This window comes from Dipodomys ordii, unplaced genomic scaffold (genome assembly GCF_000151885.1).
Source record: "Dipodomys ordii isolate 6190 unplaced genomic scaffold, Dord_2.0 Scaffold3, whole genome shotgun sequence".
NCBI classification, from domain to species: Eukaryota; Metazoa; Chordata; class Mammalia; order Rodentia; family Heteromyidae; genus Dipodomys; species Dipodomys ordii.
In genome coordinates, this window is record NW_012267219.1 from 24,650,441 (window position 1) to 24,673,427 (window position 22,987).

Below are 22,987 nucleotides of genomic sequence, written 5' to 3' on the forward strand. Positions count from 1 at the left end.
TAAAATGCTTAAGTAGTACATGAAAAATGGTGGCTATTTTTATGGCAACCACAGGAATGTAATTAGAATTGCTTCTAAATCCAATTCAATAAAACTTTAAAATACTTATCTTCCATGTTACATTCCTAAATGAGCAATTCAAGATTGTACAGTTGGCAGTTCTCCCTAAATTATTTTGTAAGTCGAATGCAAAGTTAATCATCATTCCAGTGGGCTGTTTTCTGGGAACTGATGAAATAGTTCTAAAGCTCGTATAAAGAAATAAAGGGAAACAATATAAAAAATTTCATGAAAAAAATGACATTATTTTTAAAGAAATAAGTTACAATAATTAAGGTGTATGAATGAATCAAATCCAAACAGAGCACCAAGACAGAAGAGAAAGTCTTCAAGGAGAACGTGATGTTCAGTAAAGGTAATGCAAATCAAAACACAATGTACATGGATGGTATGTTTTAATCTCTAAATCTGTACTACACAACTAAACTGATACTTCTGGAGTTTCAAATTTTATTGTTAAAGATTGAACTTTAAAAAGAAGAGCTAAATATATATTTGGGGGTTTGAAAAGAGTTTCTTTGCACAGAATCCAGATACATCATAAGATGAAAGTAACAGTTTTCCAATAGTTAATGCAGCTAAACCTAGCAACAAAATTCAAAGGGAAATGACAAACAGGATATCATATTTGTATCATATATCAAAGGGTCAACTTTTGAATTAAATAGACTTACAGGTCAATTTTTTAAATGAATAATCTACAATGGGAAAATGTATCTACCTTTGGAAACCCAACTGAGCAGTAATCATAAAACTAAGACAAAGCTTCCAAATCACTAAACAGTGAACCTGGTAATAAAACTTGATAATGTCTGTTGCTTATTGAACTTCTTAAGGCTTTTAAAATATTGAACGATTAAAAACAAATACAATATTTAGTATATTTAAAAGTAGAGAAAACAGGAACTCTCCTGTATTACTTGTAACAATATTTATATATTTTAGAGTGAAAAGAGCTTTATAAACCTTTTTTTTGCATCTATCCTTTAGTCCAATAACTCTTGAAATATAGAATATGTCTCTGTATCAGGTGCTTGGGAGACTGCTCTTGCTACTAAGCACTGACGACTCCTTACCTGGGCCCATAACAGGAGGCAGCATTAAAGGCCTGGCCAACCTGCCTGTTTTGTACCTGTCTTTGCTCCGAGCCATTCTCTCCTGCAAGTCAGTCACTTTGCAGCCTCAGTGGATTCCAGGAGGACAGGGCTGATGATAATATCTCCTGACAAGAGTTAAAGCTAACCTGCAGGCACGGGTGACTTTGTTATCATGACTAGGCCCTGCCTGATTATTCCGGAGATGATGATATCACCTCAGACCACATTTGTGACCTCACCATTTCATAAATAAATATGGAATTTTTATCCCCTGCCTCAATTCTTCCACTATGCAAACCTAACTGCATGTCTATACCATAAAGATGGGCTGAAATGATTATTTTACCTCTTCTTGTGGCATTACAATAAATCTTTTTCTGTCCTGTGTATGTGTGTGCACACGCATGTGCTGGTACTGGGGCTTGGATTCAGGACCCAAGTGTTGTTCTTGAGCTGCCCCCTCCCTGCCCTCTCCCTCCCCCCCCCCCACCCCGTCCCTCTGCCTACCCCCTCTCAAGACTAGTGCTTGCCACTTCTGACTTTTTGGTGGTTAACTGGAGTTAAGAGTTTCATGGACTTTCCTGCCTGGGATGGCTCCAAACTGAGATCTTCAAATCTCAGTCTCCTGAGAAGCTAGGATTACAGACATGAGCCAAAACCAGGGCTGGACTAATAATTCAAGTGTTGGAATGCTAGCTGATGAAATAAGATCCCAGAGGGAGGGAGAGGAGGAGGGAAGGAAAAAGGGAGGGAATGTGGGAGTGAAGAAACACACATACTCTAAAGCCAGGTAGATTTCAAGTCCAGCTTTATTACTGGCTGGATGAACATGGGCAAGCTGCCCTAGTATATGGTATATATGGTTTATTCAGGAGTTCTGTAGATCAGATAAACATATTTTTCCCTTTAAAAAATTAGCAACAAGCTGTTTGCTGTAAGGTGAAGGGATGTTTTTAATTGTGATATACAAAAACAGGATTTCTATTTAAAAATTTTTATTTGGGGAGGGCTGGGAAGGTGGCTCAGTGGTAGAGCGCTTGCCTTGCATGCCTGAGGCCCTGGGTTCGATTCCTCAGCACCACATAAGCAAAAAGAAAAAAAAAGCCAGAAGTGGTGCTGTGGCTCAAGTGGTAGAGCGCTATCCTTGAGCTGAAGAGCTGAGGGACCGCGCCCAGGCCCAGAGTTCAGGCCCCACGACCGAACCCCCCCCCAAAATTTTTTATTTGGAACAAATTTCAAATTTAGAGCAAAGCTGCAAGCATAATAAAATGGAACACCAACCAAAATGACTTTCAGCAAGGTATTAAGTAAAAGCAGTATTATCAATAGATGGAATAGGCAAGACGTTGTATATGTTAAGTTCAAAAACAGGAAAAAGGGAGAGAGAAGCAGACAGAGATGGCTCAACACAAGCACAGGCTTATTAGGAAAAAATCTGCACGGGAGAGCTCTCTGGCCAAAGCTAGAGACTGACTCTGTGCTTACAGTCTAAAGTATTTATAGGGAGTCTGAATAAATGCTAGAATTGTCGAGGGAGGTGCTTTGAAAGTAACTAATGGTGAAATGAATGGTGGGAAATAAGGTCACGGTTAGAGGCAGGGAGGGAACTGAGGCAGGGGTATCTGCTCAAGGTCCAAGCTAGGAGTCAATTCTGGTCTGGTGCCCAGCTCAGGAGTTTACCTGGTCTGGGAAAGAGCATGAGGCAGGAGAATTAGTGAATCAAGGCGCTGTCCTGGCGCCTCAAGATACGGACGTGTCTGGACGTTTGTGCTTAATACGTTCTTCATCCAGATTTACTAATATTGCTATCCACCTACCTAAACTGGTGAATTTTTCTTTTCAGTATCTTGTAGCCACCATGCCCTTCACCTCAATCACTACAGTGGGCATGACCTACCAGTAAGTCCATTCTTTTGCAAAACCACAGTAACGTACTGAGGGGTGAAGAGGATCCAAGACACACACACACACACACACACACGAGATGAAATTCACACACACACACACACACACACACACACACGAGATGAAATTCACCAGACACTTAAAGGAGGCAGGGATGAGAATGATAGGGTGAACTTGTGTAAAGTACACCATATGCATATATGGAATTATCACAAACTATTTTGTGTTATTAATACATGCTTATTCAAAATTAAATAATAAAAACATTAATCTAAGGCTGGGAAGGTGGCTCAGTGGTAGAGTGCTTGCTTTGCATGCATGAGGCCCTGGGTTCAATTCCTTAGCACCACATAAGCAAAAAGAAAAAAAAAAGCCGGAAGTGGTGCTGTGGCTCAAGTGGTAGAGGGCTAGTCTTGAGCTGAAGAGCTGAGGGACAGAGCCCAGGCCGAGTTCAAGCCCCACGACAGGACCCCCCACCCAAAAAAACCCCATTAATCTGGCATAAAACCCACAGTATGATTATAAAAAGTTAATTTAGCAATGATACTATTATCCAGAATTCAATATCTATTCAACCCCATCTCACTAAATTTTTGTTTTCAGTGCTGGGGATTGAACTAAGGACCTCAAATATGCTAGGTTTTAATGTCTTCTAAAATGATTTTTCCACAGTCCAGGGTCAAATCTGGAATCCTTTGTATTTAGTTGTCATTGAATACAGAATGTCTACATAATAGCCTATCTTCTCATATTACTTTTATCTAATACTTTGCTAAAAGCCATTTGGCTTGTGTTCCTTTTCTGTGGCCACTTACAAATAATGCTGAAACACAACTTACAAATAATGCTGAAACACACATCTCTTAATAGAAATATTTGTGTGCAGCTTTTATTATTTCTTGATTTTTTTTAAACAGTATTGGGATTTGAACTCAGGACTTTGTGCTTACTAGGCCGACACTCTATCACTTGAGCCGTTTTCTCGCTATCCTACTATTTTTTTTAGGATGTATTAGTTGGAGTCCAGCAGAAATGTCAATTGAGGTGGTAAAAGAGAAGATACAGGAAACGCAAGGTGGTTGAGAGTCTGTAAAGTCTAAAGCCAAGCTCTAAGATCAGAGGTAGATAGTAAATGCATGAAACAACTATTGCCCAAGGCTGGGGAACAAAAGAAAGAGGTTAAAATATTCCCGACTAGACAGTTGAAGGCTTCTTGCAGAACTAAAATGGTGTTTGTTCATAAGGAGGAAAGACAAATGCTCATTGAAAAGACATTTGGATAAGGAACAGGAAATGCCTGGCATTCCTTCTCCATCTCCTCTTCAGCTTAAAACAAACATGTAACTCTTATGCACTTGAGCAAAATACTCCAGACAGATATGCAAAAAGTAGAAGAATTTTGCTACCATAAACACTGAAACCTACCAAAATTTTGCAGTGATTTGGAAAAGTTTTAAATGAAAACTGAGTTTCATAGCGGCAATTATCAGCTAAAGCACAAGAATAAGAAGCACAAGAACAAGGAATTAGGATAAAGTAGAAATCAAATTACCTTTCAACATTCAAAAGTCAATCTGCAATTAATGAGGCAGGCACAGTGTTTAACTTGTGCTTATATGGTTGTGTAGAGAATGGTAACTGCTATTGATGTCTGTCTGCCTTGGGGGGCAAAGGGAAGGACTCTGAAATGGGCAAGGACCAGTGCAGAGCATTAACAGTCTTTCTGAAACCTTAACAGATTTTCTAAAACTTGGCTTCAGAAAACATCTTAAGTGAGAAGTTGACTTGGCAGACTGGCTGACTACTTCCACCAAATAACTTCCTATCAAGTGGTCAAAGCAAGAGCAATACCAAATAACTCAAACCCAGATGGGCAGAGGTATACCGAACAGCTGCAAGATATGCTCTTTCTCCTCCCCAAACAAGCCCCAAACAAATGGCAGTAAACCATGCTCTGGGTCAGCAGGAAGCTCTTTATGGCTGCCAGTCTAGAAGACAAGCACTTTTCAGAGCGCCACCGGAGCAATTTCCTGTGTGAAAAGCTCACTGCTGCCCTTGCATTCCTCCGGGTGCATTTCTTCTCATCTCAGAGGATGTGGCTCTTCCACAGGAAGAGGAAGGAACCGGTTGTTATGGGATGTGTGTGTGGGCTGAGAGCTGTGGGGCATTTTCAGCATGCCTCACTCTCAGCTGTGGGAACCTGGGATGCAACTTGGATTCCCAGGCCAGGGACAGGCAGTGTCCCTGGTTGGGGGGGGGATGGAGGAAAGAGGGGGAGTCACAGTATAGAAATTCAGTGTCTCAGGAAGTGCAGAGGCAGAAATAATACCTGGAACTTCAACAGCCTGGATTCCGAGAAATGAAGGTTTTCTAAAGGAAATTATAACAAGTATTTACTCTGTTAGGGTCCCAAATAGCATGTTTATTTAAAAAAAAATCCTTTTGTAGAGTTTCCTTTCTTTTAACAAAACAAAACACACATCATATATAGAAAAGTTTAAGCTTTACATCAATTTTGTCTGCAGGAATCAGGAACAATTTCACACAAAGCAGTATTTACCTGGGAATACTTATTTAAAACTTGATTACTATGATATGTTTGGTACATCTATTACATTTTCTTTCTCTGTAACTGAAACTTAACAGGAAAGAAGCTGAGATCAGTCTATGTTTTCAGTACATGTGCTTATAGATTAATAATGAAAAATTTTAAAAGAATTTTATTCAAGTCTTTGATCAATATAACATTGTTTTCTTTCACAGTGACACTAAAAACCAAGCTACTCATATCCTTATATTTAGAAAAACATGCTATGTTCTTTTAATAGACTAAATATGTTTTTTAAGCATATTTAAAAAAAAAGTCAGCTCACATTCACAACTGTCAGTTTTTGTAACATATGGGTCATGGTGTGCTTTAGAAGCAAGGATCTAACGGATCTGGAAATAGTCTTTATTCCATCTTTAATGTTTTTTCTCCTCTACTTTACAAATTGTAACTGAATCAATATAAAACTCAATGGCTGGTAAGCTGTAGAAATGTATTTTTCTTCATTTAATTTGATTATAATGTATGTTCTATTGCTTATATGACTTGGACAATTTATTCCACATCTTTTTATTGCAAAGGAAATGATCATAATTTATTTTTTAAATATTACAATAATGTTATACAATTAAGCATCTGGAAGATTTAATGTATAACTTTTTGAGTTAATTGATAAGCTACTGACTCTCACACTGTATCATACATTGAAGTTAAGACTAAGTCTCTCAAGGAAAGTGGGATAGTCTAGAATCCAGAGGCCTGCATGCTACAAATGCTTAAGTGCATTTCCTTCAAACTCTTATAGCAGGGACTGGGGGACAATGCTTTAAGATACCATACTGCCAGAATTCCCTAAAGCTCAGAAAGCAGCTACAATCATATCTAGTCTCAGAACCAAACACAAAGTTTAAAAACTTTAAAACCTCACCCACTCCAAACTGAGAAGATGTCTATACAGATTGAAGAAAGTCAGCATACAGAAAAGTAGAAAAAGCAGGTATATGTGCAACATGATTTTTTAAAGCAAATTTCTTTGAAAAGTAAAGGAGGGACATCTTAGGACAATAAATTGCATATGCCATTTTATACTTTCAAAGCTACACGTTTTAGTTTTGAGACATTTAATTTCACATACACTGTGTTCTTTCAAGTAAGTCTTTCCAAATCTTTGCTTACATAAGCAGTTAGGCACTGAAATAACTCTCAGCTGGTTACGCAATGTTGTCTGGTAACCAGGATGCACTGTTGCCACAATACTCAGGAAGCATTCTCTGTGGAGCTGCGGGTCTCCTTTTGGTGTGTCCATATATTTATTTTGTCCATACCTTAATATTGTTTCACATACCACATAACATAGGTTGGTTCCCATGATCGTGATTTTTTTTTCTCCTAAAAATCTTTCCAAATGAGAAACCAATACACTTTGCTGAAAAACACAAATCTAGATGACATTTAGGAAGGCGGAGGGCAACTCCCAAAGTCATGGAAACAGCAAAGTATCTCTTGCACTGATTCAGCTGATGGCTTTTCCTGATCCCAGCAGGAAAAGGATGATTCTTTTTCTCTAGGAGTCCCTCTGCCAAGATGAGGAAGAGCCAGGAGATATTCTCAGCTAACCCTAAGATTACTCAGGGCTACAACTTACTGTCCCTGGGGAAAGGAGATAGGGAATCCCACAGCTGACATCCAATCTGTCAGGAAATCCTCTTGGCTCTGCCTTCAAAATGTATCCAGGACCGGATCTTTTATCGCTAGTTCCTCTGCTATTGCCCAGTGTTGAGGGCAATAGCACGATTCCTTGTGACTAAGCATTTCATTGGCTTCCGAATTCCTAATTACTCTCCTGGTACCCCCCATTACCACTCCCCTGCCTGTTCACACCCAGCAGCCAGAGCCTCTGCTAGGGCAGAAGTCAAATCCTCTCCCTCCTCTGCAGAAAACCTTCCGGTGGCTCCTCTGTCACTGTGGATTTGGCCTTCCAATTGTTGATCCTGCTGACCCAGAGTCCTTCCCAGAACTTAGCTCACTGTCTTCCCTCCCATAGTCCCTTACTCCAACATCACTTGTCATGTGACTTTGTCCTGGCCAAGTGATCTGCCTGTGCTGTTGTGGTTTTGGACTTCATCATAAAGTTTATTTTTTATTTAGTCTTCGAATTGCCTATTTCCAATAGAATGTAGGTTTCTTTAGGCAGGTATTTTTGTTTTGCTTATTTCCTTAAAACTAAAAATGGTAAAATAGCACAGAGTGGTTATTTCAATAAATGCTTATTAGAGCCGTGTGTATGGGCAGCATCTTCCTAAGATGCTGCCCCATGCTGCCCCACTTGCCATCTGTTGAGGCAGATACTCTAAAGAACCTAACCTAGCTCTGTGTGCATGTGTGTGCATTTGCACACGCACACACACACACACTCTATATATTTATGCATATTGTATATATATTTAAAAATATTAACTGTCCTATAAATAACAAACTTTCTTTAATTTATCCTTTTTGGGAGGCCTGGAGGAAGTCTCAGACACCCTATGTAGACAGACCATATATCAATGCTAATGTTAAATGCCCACACAGAATTTACTTTCTTCCGTGTTAGGGACTGAACCTAGGGCTTCAAGAATGCTAGGCTGAATTAGTGAAGTTCTGATGACAAACCGTGGTCACAGTTTTGCAAAACCTAAGTAAATAAAAATATTAAGAGATAGAAACATCATCTGGAAGTAAAATAGCTTTAGGAAATGAGTACCATATAGAATAAGTGACTTAATATAACCGAGGCAAAGATTCAGGCATTGGAGAAAATGAGCATTTTTAAAACATCCAAATGCCAAACAGTACTCACTTTTACCGAAACTTTTGTTACAACAGATAGTTTTAAATGCAGATTGGCAACTGTTTATTCTAACCCTCAACCCCAGCCCTCTAACCTTCCTGCCAGGCATTTGCAACTTAAGTGTAAACAACAGAGATACCATAACTTCTTCTCTGGAGTAAAGCAGAGCACACTTAGATTTCAAAACCATCCTGAATACATCACTAAGTCAAGGGGAAAAGCAGGAGTAGAAGCCAATTATTATTATTATTATATATTTTTTATTGTGAAAATACTGTGCAGAGGGGTTACAATTACATGGGTAAGATAATGAGTACATTTCTTATCAAGCAGTGTAGCCTCCTCCTTTGTTTCCCCTTCCCATCCCTTCGTATCCTCCCTCCCCCCCACCAATTATTTTTTATATCACATAGAATAATGCATTTAGTCTTCAAAAAAAGAATAAAAATTTTTGACAGGGTTGCTGGGGATCTAGTTTAGTATTAGGGCACTTTTTAAAAACCATGTTTAAGGCCCCAGGGTTCAACCCCAGTAAATAAACGATCAAAGTATATTATATACATGCATGAAAATGTCATAAAGAAACCCACTATTTTATACAGCTAATATATATATTAATAAAATACATATAATTATTTTTGACAAATTAAGGTATAAAAACTTGGGCCCCAGTGGTCTACACCTATAATCCAAGCTACGTAAGAGGTTGAAATTTGAGGATCATGGTTCAAAGCCAGCCCAGGAAATAAAGTTTATGAGACTCTTGTCTCCAATTAACCACCAAAAAGCTGGAATTGGAGTTGCGGCTCAAGTGATAGAGTAGAGCATTAAGCAAAAAAAGCTTAAGGACAGTGCCAGTACTAGGCTAATTTTTTTAAAGGACGTTTTCCTTTGTACTGGTTAATGTTTGAATAATCCATAAAGAGACTAACAAAAACCAAAGGAAATGATTGCTATTCTGATAGCTTCTAAAATGTTAGAATATTAGTTCTTCTGAAAGGCAAATAACACAGTAGAAAATATTCTCTGGAATGGGGAAGTTAAAAGTTACTTTGTGGCATATTAACGGAAGAGACAATAAGTATGAATTAGACTGAGCAACAGAGCCTTAAAAATATTCTAGAAATGAATGCTGCTCCCCCTTGTGGCTTCTTCTATACATTACAGATAGAAATTTTTGCATAATACCTTGCTGCTCTAAGATAGTAAGCTACTGAAGTCCACATTTTATCTTCTCCTCTACATGCTGTTTAAGGAAACATATTATGCTAAATAAACACCACTTTAATTAAAAATAAGAACTTACTGTAGTAGAATCAAAAGAAAGGATGTCCACAACAGGGGGAGAAGAACTTTGCAAATCGATTACATCAAGCTTTGGATTAATCTGTGTATATACGTAAAAAAAGTTAATGTGACATTTTTATACCATAAGATACTGGATGAAATTTATAAAATCATAGGGGATAATTCTAATATAGTGTAAAATATGTAAACATATTTATTAACATGAATATCAAGTAATTATTAGCCTACAAAATATCGGTGTATAATGACAAAATTGAATTTACCACCGGAATAAACAGTAATTTTTACATTAAAAAAATCAATGTGGTTCACCTATCCAGGAATATTAAAAACAAAATGACCTACTTCAAAATCTGTAGAAAAATATCCTAGCCAGATCATTAAGAAATAAGTGTTATAAGATATAACAATTTCAAGAAATGTCATTCATATATAAAATGATTACCTATGGAAAAAAATCTCAAAAAAATTACTTGTTAAATCATTAATAAGCCAATTTAACAAAACTGCATAGTGTATCTTGCATACACATGTGTATATATGCAATATATACAACATATATACAGGCAATATGCAATATATATACATGTGTGTATACTCATACACATATATGTATATATATATAACAAAATCATGTATGAATCAGATCATGAGTTAGAAAATATGAAAAGATGCCACTAATACCATAAAAATTTTAAATAAATCAAAATAAATATATCAAAATAAATATATGAAGATATATAGAACCTTATGGGTAAAAATAAAAAGCTTGTTCTTACATTAATGAAGCCTCAGATAAATGGAAAGTGCAGCACCAAGAGCTCAGAAGGCTTAGAGCTGTACACAGGAAAAGTGACAAACAGGAACACAAATGAACAGTAGAAGAGTGGCATCATTTTAAAATTACATCATGGATTCCTGCCTAATACTGCATAAAGGTAGGCAGCAGACAAATCAAATCTAAATAAATGTTATGCTACAACCAGACAATAAATAAATATAAACAGAGTGGTTGAAAAGGCATCTTAAAAACAGCAAAAAGCAAAAGCAAAGAAAAAAAATTTATCTGAATGATAGTCTAACCAATTCAGTCTAGCCATGTGGTTTCTAACCACAGACACCACAAATTTAAGCATTAGATAGTAGAACAGGTAGAGATATTATGATGTCTAAAATGGAAAAGTAATATCTAAAATACACGTGAAAAACTAAAAATCAGTAGGGAAAGAACAGCAGCCACAAGAAAAAAGCTATAGAAGTGAAAATCAAACAGTCAGCATATGAAGAGATGCTCAGAGATGTTATTAAGGAGAAGAATGAATAAACAAAACAACCAACCAACTAGACTTCCAAGTCTAGAGAGTTCAATGACACCAACAACACTGTTTATCACATTCCCTGTAATGGCCCAACCCCCCCCAACCCAAAAATACCTCAAATGTCTATTAACTACTACTATGGTGAGTTCATTGAAATATAAAACAGCAGTGAAAATTAATGGACTAGAACTGTGTACAACTTTGCCTATAATTCAGATTTTAAGGGGCTGGGAAGGTGGCTCAGTGGTAGAGCGTTTGCCTTGCATGCCTGAGGCCCTGGGTTTGATTCCTCAGCACCACATAAGCAAAAAGAAAAAAGCCGGAAGTGGCGCTGTGGCTCAAGTGGTAGAGCGCTAGCCTTGAGCTGAAGAGCTGAGGGACAGTGCCCAGGCCCAGAGTTCAGGCCCTATGACTGGACACCCCCCAAAAAAGAATTCAGATTTTAAATATATGAATTTCCAGAGTCATATATTTGAACATGGAATAATAAAGGAAATTACAGAATACATTCAATATTATTCTGTTCATATAAAGTGCAACATGATACATATAAAGTATAAGATGATTCAAAACTAAACAATAATTAAGCATCAATTCAAATATTTCTTATAAGATCACAAAGAAAATCAAAAGAATGGTTTCCTAGATGAGGATACCCTCTGAGGGAGGTTGTTCCAATACTCAAACTATAACTGTAACCCCTCTGTACATCACCATGACAATAAATTTTTTTTAAAAAGGAACAAAAATGTTAAAACCAAAAAAATTAACATAGAAACATCTCCAAGGCAATATAAAGGACAACAAAGGTAGAGGGACCAACAATTAATATACTGAAGATCACAAACAGGAGACTGTGTCACAAATGACTAGAGAAGTTAGAAAGGTGAAACTGTGTAGGGTGAAGCCATCTGGAAAAGCACAAGGAGTTGGCATGTAAAATGTTTTCGATTCATCTGAAAGAGGCAGAGAAAGCACAAAGGAATGGGGAATGGCAGTGAGACACTGCTGTGATAGTCCAGTACTACAGAGATGCGGCCTGAATGCCTGGTAAGATGAGTAGAATAAGTTATTTATGCTTGGCAGCCACAGCTGTAGTTATAACCTGGATATAACCTGGGCTGGCCTCCCACTGGTGATCTTGCCTGTGCTTCCTGAATGCTAGGATTATAGGTGTGTGATATCTTGCCACGTCCTATAGCTGCAGGTTATGAAACTGTAAGAACATTCTGTAATGCTCCAGCTAGTAGTAGTGTTAGAGGTGAAGGTGAACATACCCTTGTAATGGTCAAGTTATAGACAAAGAGGGATGAAATGGGTGCAGGATAGGAATGAGGACCATCAGCCCAACTAGCCAACACCTTCTTTCTGACTGGTCCACAAAGCAGATAAGAGATATAGTCTCATTGTGTTAGCTTTGAATCTGAAGCTTACACCAAAGAAGAGATACTCAGCATGTCTTACTGCTGGCTCCTTTTAATCCTAGGCCAGCTGTTCTGGGAGACTGTTACAGACATTCTCTTTTGTCTACTGCCACCTAGTGTAGATATGGAAGTGTTTGCCAAGTACTGGATTCAACTGAAACTGGAAACAAACGAAAAATAAATAAAAAGAATCTCACCTATCAAAGAAAAGTCTTTCACTGGCTGGGAAGGTGGCTCAGTGGTAGAGTGCTTGCCTTGCATGCATGAAGCCCTGGGTTCGATTCCTCAGCACCACATAAGCAGAAAAAGCTGGAAGTGGTGCTGTGGCTAGAGTGGTGGAGTGCTAGGCCTTAAGCTGAAGAGCTGAGGGACAGCGCCCAGGCCCAGAGTTCAGGCCCCACAACTGGCAAAAAATAAAATAAAATAAAATAAAAATCAAAAAAATAAATCTTCCACCTTCTCCAAGTCAGGAAACTTCGCACTTTACTACATTGCGGAACAAGTTGTTACAATAATTAAGTTCCTTTAAAACGGAGTGGGCTGGGAGGCTGAGTCAAAGATAATGCTTTACCACTTAAGCTACAGCTCCAGTTCCAGCTTTTTAGTGGTTAACTGGAGACAAAAGGGTCTCATGGACTTGAGTTCCAACCCTCAGATCTTAGCATCTGAGTAGCTAGTGTAAGCCACCAGCACTTGTCTTGAAAACTGAATTTTTATCCTACTGAACATTACATCAAAGAGGTTGACAACACAAAATAGAACCAGCATACCTGGGCTGGAAATCTAGGGCTGCCATCTATTCTGTTAACTCGCAACTGCCGCAGTTGCTCATGTGGATGAAATGTTACTTTTACAGGAACCTTAGAAATAGTAAATAGTTTATGTAAAGCACTTAGAAAAGTATAAAAGTGTTGAATATTATAACTATCATTATCACTTAATCTCAAAAGGATACCTATTGAAGTTTAAAGCAGTAAAAGCATCTAAGTCAACTAGAATTAAAACCTAAAACCAGAAGACAAAGGGTCATTAGTTTTATTCTAAGTGGCAATATTTCAACCTTTACAGAAAATTGACCTGAAAATCTGGTCTCAAGAAGACTTCAATTGATCACTTAAATAAATACTTTTCAACAAGAAATCATGATGGTCTTGCTAGCAAAAAAATACCTTACATATTAAGTTAAAAGATGCATTCGCAATGTTCGACAAGGAATGTCCTCATTAACTTATTTTTGTAACTGCAACCCTTCTGTATATCACCTTTACAATAAAATAAAATTAATAAAGATACATTCCTTTCTGCTAAATACCATTCATAATGTTATATGCAATCATAAACTAAGGAAATATTAAATGGCCATTATAAAATAGAGAACCATCAAAATAATTATATTTATATTTCTAGTACATTAACTCTTCATTACTCCTCACAATATTCTACAATTCTCCCAGCAATAACTATTGGATTTACTGTCACCAAGATCTATCCCTGTCCTTTAGAAGGCTTTATGGTTTTCTCATCAAGCAAAGAGGGAGAGGGCTGTATAAGGAAACTGTGTCTATATACATACACACACACACACACACACACATATCCATCCATCCATCCATCCACACATACATACATACGTACATACATACACACACACACATATACAGCAAGGATCCAGCAAGGATCTAAGGGCCTCGGGCCCTCTCAAAGCAACCCGGCTAACACATCTCTCTTTCCAAGTAGTAAACAGAAAAAAAAAAAGAAAAGAAATAACCAAGTAGGAATTGGTAATTTATACATTTAGTAAGCTGCTACGCAAGATCTCAGACTCTGCAGGATTCCTCACCTTAAAACAAGAAGAGTTCTTAATGAATTGCTTTTGCCAAAGTTCAATATCACTCAAAAGATTGAGACTATACATTCAAATGAGCCACACAGAAAATAATTAGATGCAAGTCAGAGGAATCCTATCTTGCTTCAAGAAATAAAGCTCTTGTTTCTGCAAAAAGAGAAAGCTTACAGGAACCACTAGATAATGCCTATTCAATATATTTCAATAGTGCCTCTTTATTTTCTTTAAATCATGAATAGTCAAAAGGTTTTGCAGTTTTAAAATAGTTAACATATATAAGCTCATATTGCCTAGAGCACTGAAAAACTTTTCAATCTAGCACTACCTCTATTCCAATTCACAGTAGGTAAAGCTTTTAGGTTCAGTAGTTTCTCTCTCTCTCTCTCTCTCTCTCTCTCTCTGTCTGTCTCTGTCTCGCTCTCTCCTCTTCCCCTCTTCCTCCCTCCCTTCCTCCTCCTCTCCTTTCTCTCTTTTTTCTTTTTTTGGGCTCTTTCCTCCTTCTCTCCTTGCTCTTTTTTGGCTCTGTGAGGTCTCTTTTTGCTTAATGTGAAGTACAATCTTAAACAAAAATTGTGAATACCATAATTGTTTCTCTATAATGCTAAAGATGTCTTCTACCTAGACACCTTTATTATGGGACTTTCAAAACTAAACTGTTCATTGTCCATGTGCAAAATCTTGTCACCTCTCTGGCATTGTATATGACAGTGCCTATCTGTTTTACAAAGCTTTGTGATCATCCTAAGCAACCATAACACTAGCAGATAGTTTACACGGGATGCATGAAGCCAATTTCCTCAGGGCTTCGTGAACAATTCAGTCTCAATGCTCAGCATTAAGTAGAGTGCCACTGACCTCCAATTCCACAAGGAAAAGCCAGTTTTTAATAGAACTTTATTTGTGAAAAGTACAGTTGAGAGCTGTCTTCACAGCCTGGGTCACAGTGACCTGGCAATACAAAGCAACCCAGCTGGTTTTATGGCTTTCTGGCTGTCCAGACAAAGCAGAGCTGCTCAGACAACTTGCTGACATCTTACAATAAATCTAGCTCTCTTAAGTGGATTGGGGCTGACAGTACATCATGGCAGGAATGGCTTGCATCTGTGTTGGGATAGCATGATGTTGTGAAAGTATCACTCGTTAGAGGTGAGGAGGCAAGGTAGCCCCTGCAGTTTTACGGCTGCACCCTGGTGAGATGACCAAATGGGCGACAAGACAGCAGTGTATCTTCCCCTGGACATGCCTGGCCAGACCAGAGAAATGCTGGAGCAAAAATGCTGAGCATCTGGCTGGGTGCTGGCGTTCATGTGTATAGTCCTAGCTACTCAAGAGGTCATCCAGGGCAAAAAAAAATCATGAAATTCCCATCTTAAGCAATAGTTGGGATCAGTAGTTTATGCCCAAATCTGTGGGAAGCTCAGGTCAAGATTGTGGTTCTAGGCCAGCCAGAAGGAAAAGGTCATAAGACCCTATCTTAAAAGAAAAAGCGTAGCACGGTGGTGGTGCTTGTTTGCCATCCCAGCTATGCCAAGAAGCACCAATGGGAGCCTAGCATAGGTGGGACTAGACAAAAATCACAACCTTATTTTAAAAATAACAAGGAAAGGGCTGGGAAGGTGGCTCAGTGGTTGAGCGCTTTCCTTACATGCCTGAGGCCCTGGGTTAGATTCCTCAGCACCACATAAACAAAAAGAAAAAAGCCGGAAGTGGCACTGTGGCTCAAGTGGTAGAGCGCTAGCCTTGAGCTGAAGAGCTGAGGGACAGCGCCCAGGCCCAGAGTTCAGGCCCCACGACCGGACCCAAAAATAAATAAATAAATAACAAGTAAAAAGTCATGGCTCAAGTGGTCTAGCAAGTATGAAGCCTTAATTTAAACCCCAGTAGTGCCAAAAAACAAAAAAAGCCAAAACCATTTTGGTATCACAAGAAAAGGATATTCAAGTTAAATTAAAATATATTTAATACAACCATGTGTGATCACCAAGGTAAACAAATTTATAGGAACTGAAGAGGAAAAAAACAATGATTAAAGAGCTAATTACATTCTTTTTTTTTTTTTTTTTGGTCAGTCATGAGGCTTGAACTCTAGGCCTGGGCACTGTCCCTGAACTCTTCAGCTTAAGGCTAGATCTCTACCACTTAAGCCACAGTGCCACTCACGGTCTCTCCTGCCTGGGCTGCCTTTGAACCTTGATCCTCAGATCTCAGCCTCCTGAGTAGCTAGGATTACAAACATGAGCCACCAGCGCCTGGCTTAGAGCTAATTACATTCTTTCTTTCAAAGAATGAATGAAAAAATGAGCACTGAAAATGCAATTCAGTGGTTGAACACCTGCCTAGTATGTCTGAGGCCCTGGTTTTGATTTCCAGCATCACACAAAAAAGAAAAGGAAAATGGTAATACAGTAAGTGGCATTAAGAAGTAATACAAGGGGACACAGAAATGGAAGGACAAAGGGTTAAAAAGGTAGCAGCAATAATCACTAGACTCTATTGAAAATGAACTATATAACTTGTGAGTAGGGATGGGAGGGAAAAACAGAGAGTGAGGGAAGCAGTAACACTGTCCAAAAAGAATCGTACTCATTGCCTGACTTATGTAACTGTAACTCCTCTGTATATCACCTTTATAATAATAATTTTTAAAAGTTTAAAAAAGTAATAAAGCTCAGTGGTTATTACTTTAGAATAACTACCATATTGTTAGAAGAACAGAAATTAACCAAGGGCCAGTGGCTCATGCCTCTAATCCTATCTACTTAGGAGGCTGAGACCTGAGGATTGTGTTTTAAAGCCAGTTAGGGCAAAAGAATAAAGAGATTCTTGTCCTCCAATTAAGCCCAAAGCCAGAACTAGAGGCATGGCTTCATACTTGCTAGGCAGGGGCTTCCTCAAAGAGGAAGAGTGGGGAGGGACTGTGTGAGAAATATCAAGACCAAGGAAACTGGAACTAGAGTAATAATGGGAGTGGGAAACTTAGAAACCCTGGAGATAGTTTGGGATCTCAACCTGAACCATGAATGATGTCACTGTACCTCAGCACACAGAACAACTTTCTCATAGCACTGCTGTTTTAGGTTAGGACTAGGTTTTTTCTAAAGTACGTATAATTTCAAACACCTGACTGAGTAACAGCCCCCAGTGTACCTAGAATGTAGGACAAATACTCACTTCAACAGTCTCAACTTTTCCCTCATGGGGATGTGGTGTTCTTGGGTAGATGTCGAGAAGGTGTGGTTGAGAATCAAAATGCAATCTTTTGAGATTTCTTTTATTAAGATCTTTACTATGCAACTCATCAAAGTTAGTCTTCCACAGTAAGACCTACAAGAAAGTCAATTATGTTGGTGGTTATTGATTCACACATACAAACAGAACTTATTTTGTTTAAGGGAGATAACAGAACTATCCCTCAAAGTAGACAGAAAGGCTACGTATACACATATACATCTATATTCCAATGATTTCACTATTTCTCAACAACTTTTTTGGCAAGATATAAGAAGAGATTTACCATTTCAAATTGCCATTGTGCCTGGTTTAAAATTCATTCTAAGGTAACATCTTAAATTTTTATTTTTTCCCCCACTAAAGCCCCAATCATGCTTTTGGCTTGATAATCAAGTTTATCTAATACATCTGGTAATATGAATGACTGGATTATTTCACATAAATGTATGATTTGCCTCCTATATGATCTGTACTTAGTTTCCTCAAGGACATGTGGTACAGTTATTTAACATCTGAAGAAACAAGATCTGAAGACAAAGGATTAGGCCATAATTTAGGCCAAGAGGCTATGCCCTGAACATAGACACTGAGAAAGTGTCCATGATATATACAAACACAGCTAGATGGAAAAGTGAAAAAAAAAATTGGTTTCTCAATTCTAAAATTTATTTGAACTGGAACTATTTCAGCTATGAGATGGCAGACTTCCTGTCACTAAATTAAAATGTAAAACCATAGATAATCATCTTCATATGCACAAACTAGATGGTTGTACAAATCTCAGCAGGGGTCAAAGATTCCTTTAGTCTAATCAAATCCTTCTGTTCAAGTTAAGAGGGAACTAAAAAACATACAAACCTGTGCATCTGCACCACCTGATGCAAACATCTCTCCACCTTTGGAAAAGGAAACAGTAAAGACAGGTCCCTAAAAAACAAAGGGAAGAGAAAGAAAAATAACATGTAGTGAAGCTTTCCCAAGGCCAAGAGGACATCCTAAGTCTGACAGCACCCAACCAGCACCTAGCAACTAATGCTGGCACAGTAAATATAATCAAAGAACCAGCCTACTGATATTAACATACAAATAAATGATACTAAACATAAAGCAGTACCAAAAATCAATAACCTGTTTCTCCTTTGAAGAAGGGATTGTATATGCATACATTGATCATTTCTGTTAAGATTTTTCTGCTGTATATTCTGTAATTCATCCAATGGCTAGCAAACACTTAAGTACATAAGGGAGGGAAATGAAGGTAGAGAAATAAAGCCATGTCCTGAACACAACAGGATCCACTGAGTTCTCTCTTGTGAAGTGGGCAGCAGGGAACTAGTAAGGTCTTCATAAAAGGACGCACATGGGAGGAAAGCAGTGATGGATGAAAATCAGTACCACAGTTGCAGCAAGCACAAATTTGAGTGGGAAAGACCAGTGGAAGGCCAGTCAGGAAGTCATTGGGATTACAGATGAGAGACTAGAACTTGTGCAATTACTAAGCTTGGCATAATCACAAGACCAATAGCCGAGTTATTTCTTTATCTCAAAAGGTATAATATGTTGTATTTTAAATATGCCTTTAATTTATGCAAGTAGTGTCTGTAAAAAAACATTTCACGTTTCCCAAGTGCACCCTGCCATAGATTTAGACTGCTTAAGTTTCAGAAACACCTTCACATCCAAATTATGAACAATTCCATCTTAATGTAGAGTGCTTTTCTCCTATATTTACTTTTATATACTTTCTCTATTATTTTTTACTTCCTTCATAGACATTTAGGCTCCTGATAATTTCTATTATGTTTTTTCAGCCCAAATCCTATGCATGTATGCATATATCTCAGCTGGTTTGTCCATTTCTGCTTCCCCCTAATATTGAGGCCAAAAAAATGACAAAGTAGGAAGCAGGCAGGATAAAGAAGGTAGAAGCATACTCTTTCCTTTCTAGACCACAAAACCCATTCTATCCTAACTATGATGCTAAGCAAAATGAACCCCAAGATAGGGACACAAGAGGTTTTATCTTTCTTGCTGTTGTTTTTAATGTACTTATAATGAACTATATAATTTTTTTTGTTTCTTTTATATGTTCTTCCCCTATGGTATAACCCCTGTTGTCACTGTATCTGATTCCAGTGCCCTGCATCTTATATAAACATTTTTCTAATTTGGGGAGGGGAAGGGAAATAACAAAATACTGAAATAAGGAGACAGGTTGACCCACTGTAACAGTGAGATGTACAAGACACGATGTTGAAAACAAACTTTACAACTTCGGTGGGGGAGTAGGGAGGGAGGACTTAGGGAGGTGGGGAGGGAAAGGAGGGTAGGGGTAAAGCAAAGGAGGTAACAATGCTCGACAGGAAATGTACTCATTACCTTACTCATGTAACTGTAACCCTCCTGTACAGTATCTTTACAATAACATATATATATATATATTAAAAAGAAGACAGTATGCTTGCCTAAAAGGAAGTTCCTAGTATATCCAAAAACAAGACAAAACAAAAAAAAACAAGAAAAAGCCAAAGAGGATCCACTCTAAAATATTCATAGACATTTGAATGTTTACTCACTAGAGAGAAATAGTTTATATTCAACACCAAATGCCTCACCATGCTACAGTTGCACTCTACCACCTGGTTTTGAGAAAGGGTCTCAATTTCTGCCTGGGCCAGTCTCAGACTCACAATTTTCCTGCTTCAGTCTCCTGAGTACAGATCACAGATGTATAGCACTATGCTTGACTGAAAGATACTGATTTTGATGAGAAATAAAGTGTGGTTCTAGAGGCTCTCACCTATTCTACAAGCTACTTGGAAGGCTGAAGGCAAGAGGATGTAGTTTATGGCCAGGCTGGGCAAGAAAGTTTGACACTCCTATCTCAAAAGTAACAAGAAGAAGAAAAAAAAAAGAAAGAAAAGAAACCTAAAGCAGGGCTGGAAGAATGACTTAAGTGTTTTGATACCAGCTTAGCAAGCATGAGTCCCTGAGTTCAAACCCCAGTACTCTCTATCATCTAAAATAAATAAAATAAAAAGGGTTCTAGAAGTAAAACAATTTGTGATAATAGCAACTTTTGTGACAGTAAAATAGATTTTATTTAAAAGACAATGATCTTGGAGTTTATACCGTGTGTCCTTGAAGCGTATATATGAGTCTTCCTTCCAAGAGATCCAGAATCTTAAGGGTGCCATCAGAAGAAGCAGTGATGAGGTAGTTACCCGAAGGGTGGAATGACACACAGTTAACTCCACAGTTGTGAACTAATTTGTAGAGATAAAGGCAAAAATTAACAACTTCAGAGCCTGGGATCTGAGGACCATGGTTTGAAGGCAGCCAGGGCAGTGAAGTCCATGAGACTCTTATCTCCAATAAACCACCAATCCCTGCCCTCCCAAACAAAACAAAACAAACAAACAAAAGAACCAGAAGTGGAGCTGTGACTCAAGTGGTAGACGATTAGCCTTGAGCAAAAGCAGCTCAGGGACAATGCCCAGGCCCTGAGCCCCATAACCAGAACAACAACAACAACAAAAAAGTTCCATATTCTAGCCAGCAGAGAGTCTTGTCAGTTCTATCCATTATTGAGCAAGTTATACTCTACTTTTAATTTTTCTTATCTTTGAAATGGAGGAAGTAATAATAAGGAATATTTTGAGGATTAACTGTCTCTACTACATAGTAAACACCAAGTGACAGCTTTTATTACTCTTACACAGGACAACAAGGTGGATTTAATATACTGTAAAGCCAATACAAATCAAGAAAAATTTATTTATCTTTTAGTTTCAATATACATAGTAGGAAGTTGTTTTCTACCAGTTACAACATCCATTTGGGATTGTGTATGCCTTGTGATTCAGAATTCAAACTTGTGACTTGCATCCCCATTAAACTGTTTTTAAACAGTTTAAAAAGCCCCATGGTAATTTCACCTTTCCTGGTTTTGAGAGCTAACTACATACTGTTCTTACTCAATTCAAAGGCAGCCCCCAACCCCATGAAAGTATCTTTTCCTAGAACAACCATTCAAAACTCTGTGTGTGTGTGTGTCCGTGTTCTGGCTGGGGAAACTGTTACCTTGATAATGCTGGAGTAATTTGTTTACTCGGATATCCCAGATTTTCACGGTGTGATCAGAACCTGCTGAAGCTATGCATGTCCCATTAGGGTTGAAGTCCACAAAATTTGCAAATCTGGGAAGACATAATATGCTGGCCTAAGATTTAAATTTGATCTAATGCAATATCTCCTTAGCAAACTGACTTATATAGATGTACAAAGAGGACGGACTTACCCTACAGAATCAGAGAAGTTATTAACACACTGCTTATTTGTGGTATCCCAAATTTTAACCGTTTTGTCTTCACTACACGATACTATGAGTCTTCCATCAGGGGAAAATCTGGAAAGCAGAAGAAAGAAGATTCTATTTGTGAACGGTTCCTGGTAATCACCACCCCACAGTTCCATACCACATACAAATGAGCCCGGTGAACCACAGAGCTGCCATATTCTGGAACCAAAGGTCTTTCCAACTAACTATCATTATGACAAATGTTTTGATCATTAAAAGACCAAAACAGATATTCAGACCAACCAAGTTTCTTTCTTCTTTTTTGTCTTTTATTCAAATAATTTAGTTTTGTGGCTTCTGCTCTGAACTTCTGATTCAGTTCCACATTCCTTCCAAGCCAAATACCTTACTTTTGTTTTGTTTTTTGGTATGCTATTTATTTCTTTTCTTGTCTTCTATTTCTGTCCACATCACTTTAGAGAACTTTTTCTTTTTGTTGATTTATTGTTATTGTCAAGGTGGTGTACAGAGGGGTTACAGTTACATAAGTAAGGTAATGAGTACATTTCTTGTCATTCCCCCCCTTGTCCTTTGTCTCACCATTCTGTTGTTCCCCTTCCCTTCCCTAATTCAAATAAACATACATACAATACCAGAGCTCTACCAACTGCATAGTAAAGCTTTAGTGGAAAGAAATAGGACTGGTACATAAGAATTACAATTAAGTGACATCATTAACTTCTCTAAGCTGGCTGCTTCCTGGACCCAGGGAGAGGAGGGCAGAGACCGATCCTGGACCGAAACTAGAACAATGCATTCAAGAACAAAACACAAGTTGCTTCATGGACAAACTTATACTCCACGAAGTCCCATAAAGAAACAGAGGAGAAAAATCGCAGACACCTTGTCTCCTACTACTTCTGTGTTCGCTGTTCCTTTAAGATCTTTTCCAAGCCAGGAGCTGGTGCTCATGCCTGTAATCCTAGTTACTCAGGAGACTGAGATCTGAGGATCGTGGTTCAAAGCCAGCCTGGATAGGAAAGTCTGTGAGACTCCTATCTCCAATTAACCACCAGAAAACTGAAGTGGTGCTGTGGCTCAAGTGGTAGAGCGCTT

General features: G+C 38.1%; 1 protein-coding gene across 3 annotated transcripts in view; it reads right to left on the bottom strand.

Annotated features, from left to right (window-relative positions):
* Poc1b (POC1 centriolar protein B) overlaps positions 1–22,987 on the bottom strand; it is a 78,286-nt gene that overhangs the window by 22,625 nt on the left and 32,674 nt on the right. The window contains exons 5-11 of one of the 3 annotated variants that reach the window (XM_013022069.1): positions 21,872–21,979; positions 21,655–21,770; positions 20,704–20,837; positions 18,430–18,498; positions 17,512–17,664; positions 9,750–9,830; positions 8,103–8,287 (exon numbers count right to left, since the gene is read on the bottom strand). In XM_013022069.1, the coding sequence (XP_012877523.1) occupies positions 8,243–8,287; positions 9,750–9,830; positions 17,512–17,664; positions 18,430–18,498; positions 20,704–20,837; positions 21,655–21,770; positions 21,872–21,979 (706 nt within the window). In that variant the 3' untranslated portion in view covers positions 8,103–8,242. Of the gene's footprint in view, positions 1–8,102; positions 8,288–9,749; positions 9,831–17,511; positions 17,665–18,429; positions 18,499–20,703; positions 20,838–21,654; positions 21,771–21,871; positions 21,980–22,987 lie in introns of those variants that run through there. The other 2 variants (XM_013022049.1, XM_013022060.1) reach the window with 2 other exon arrangements.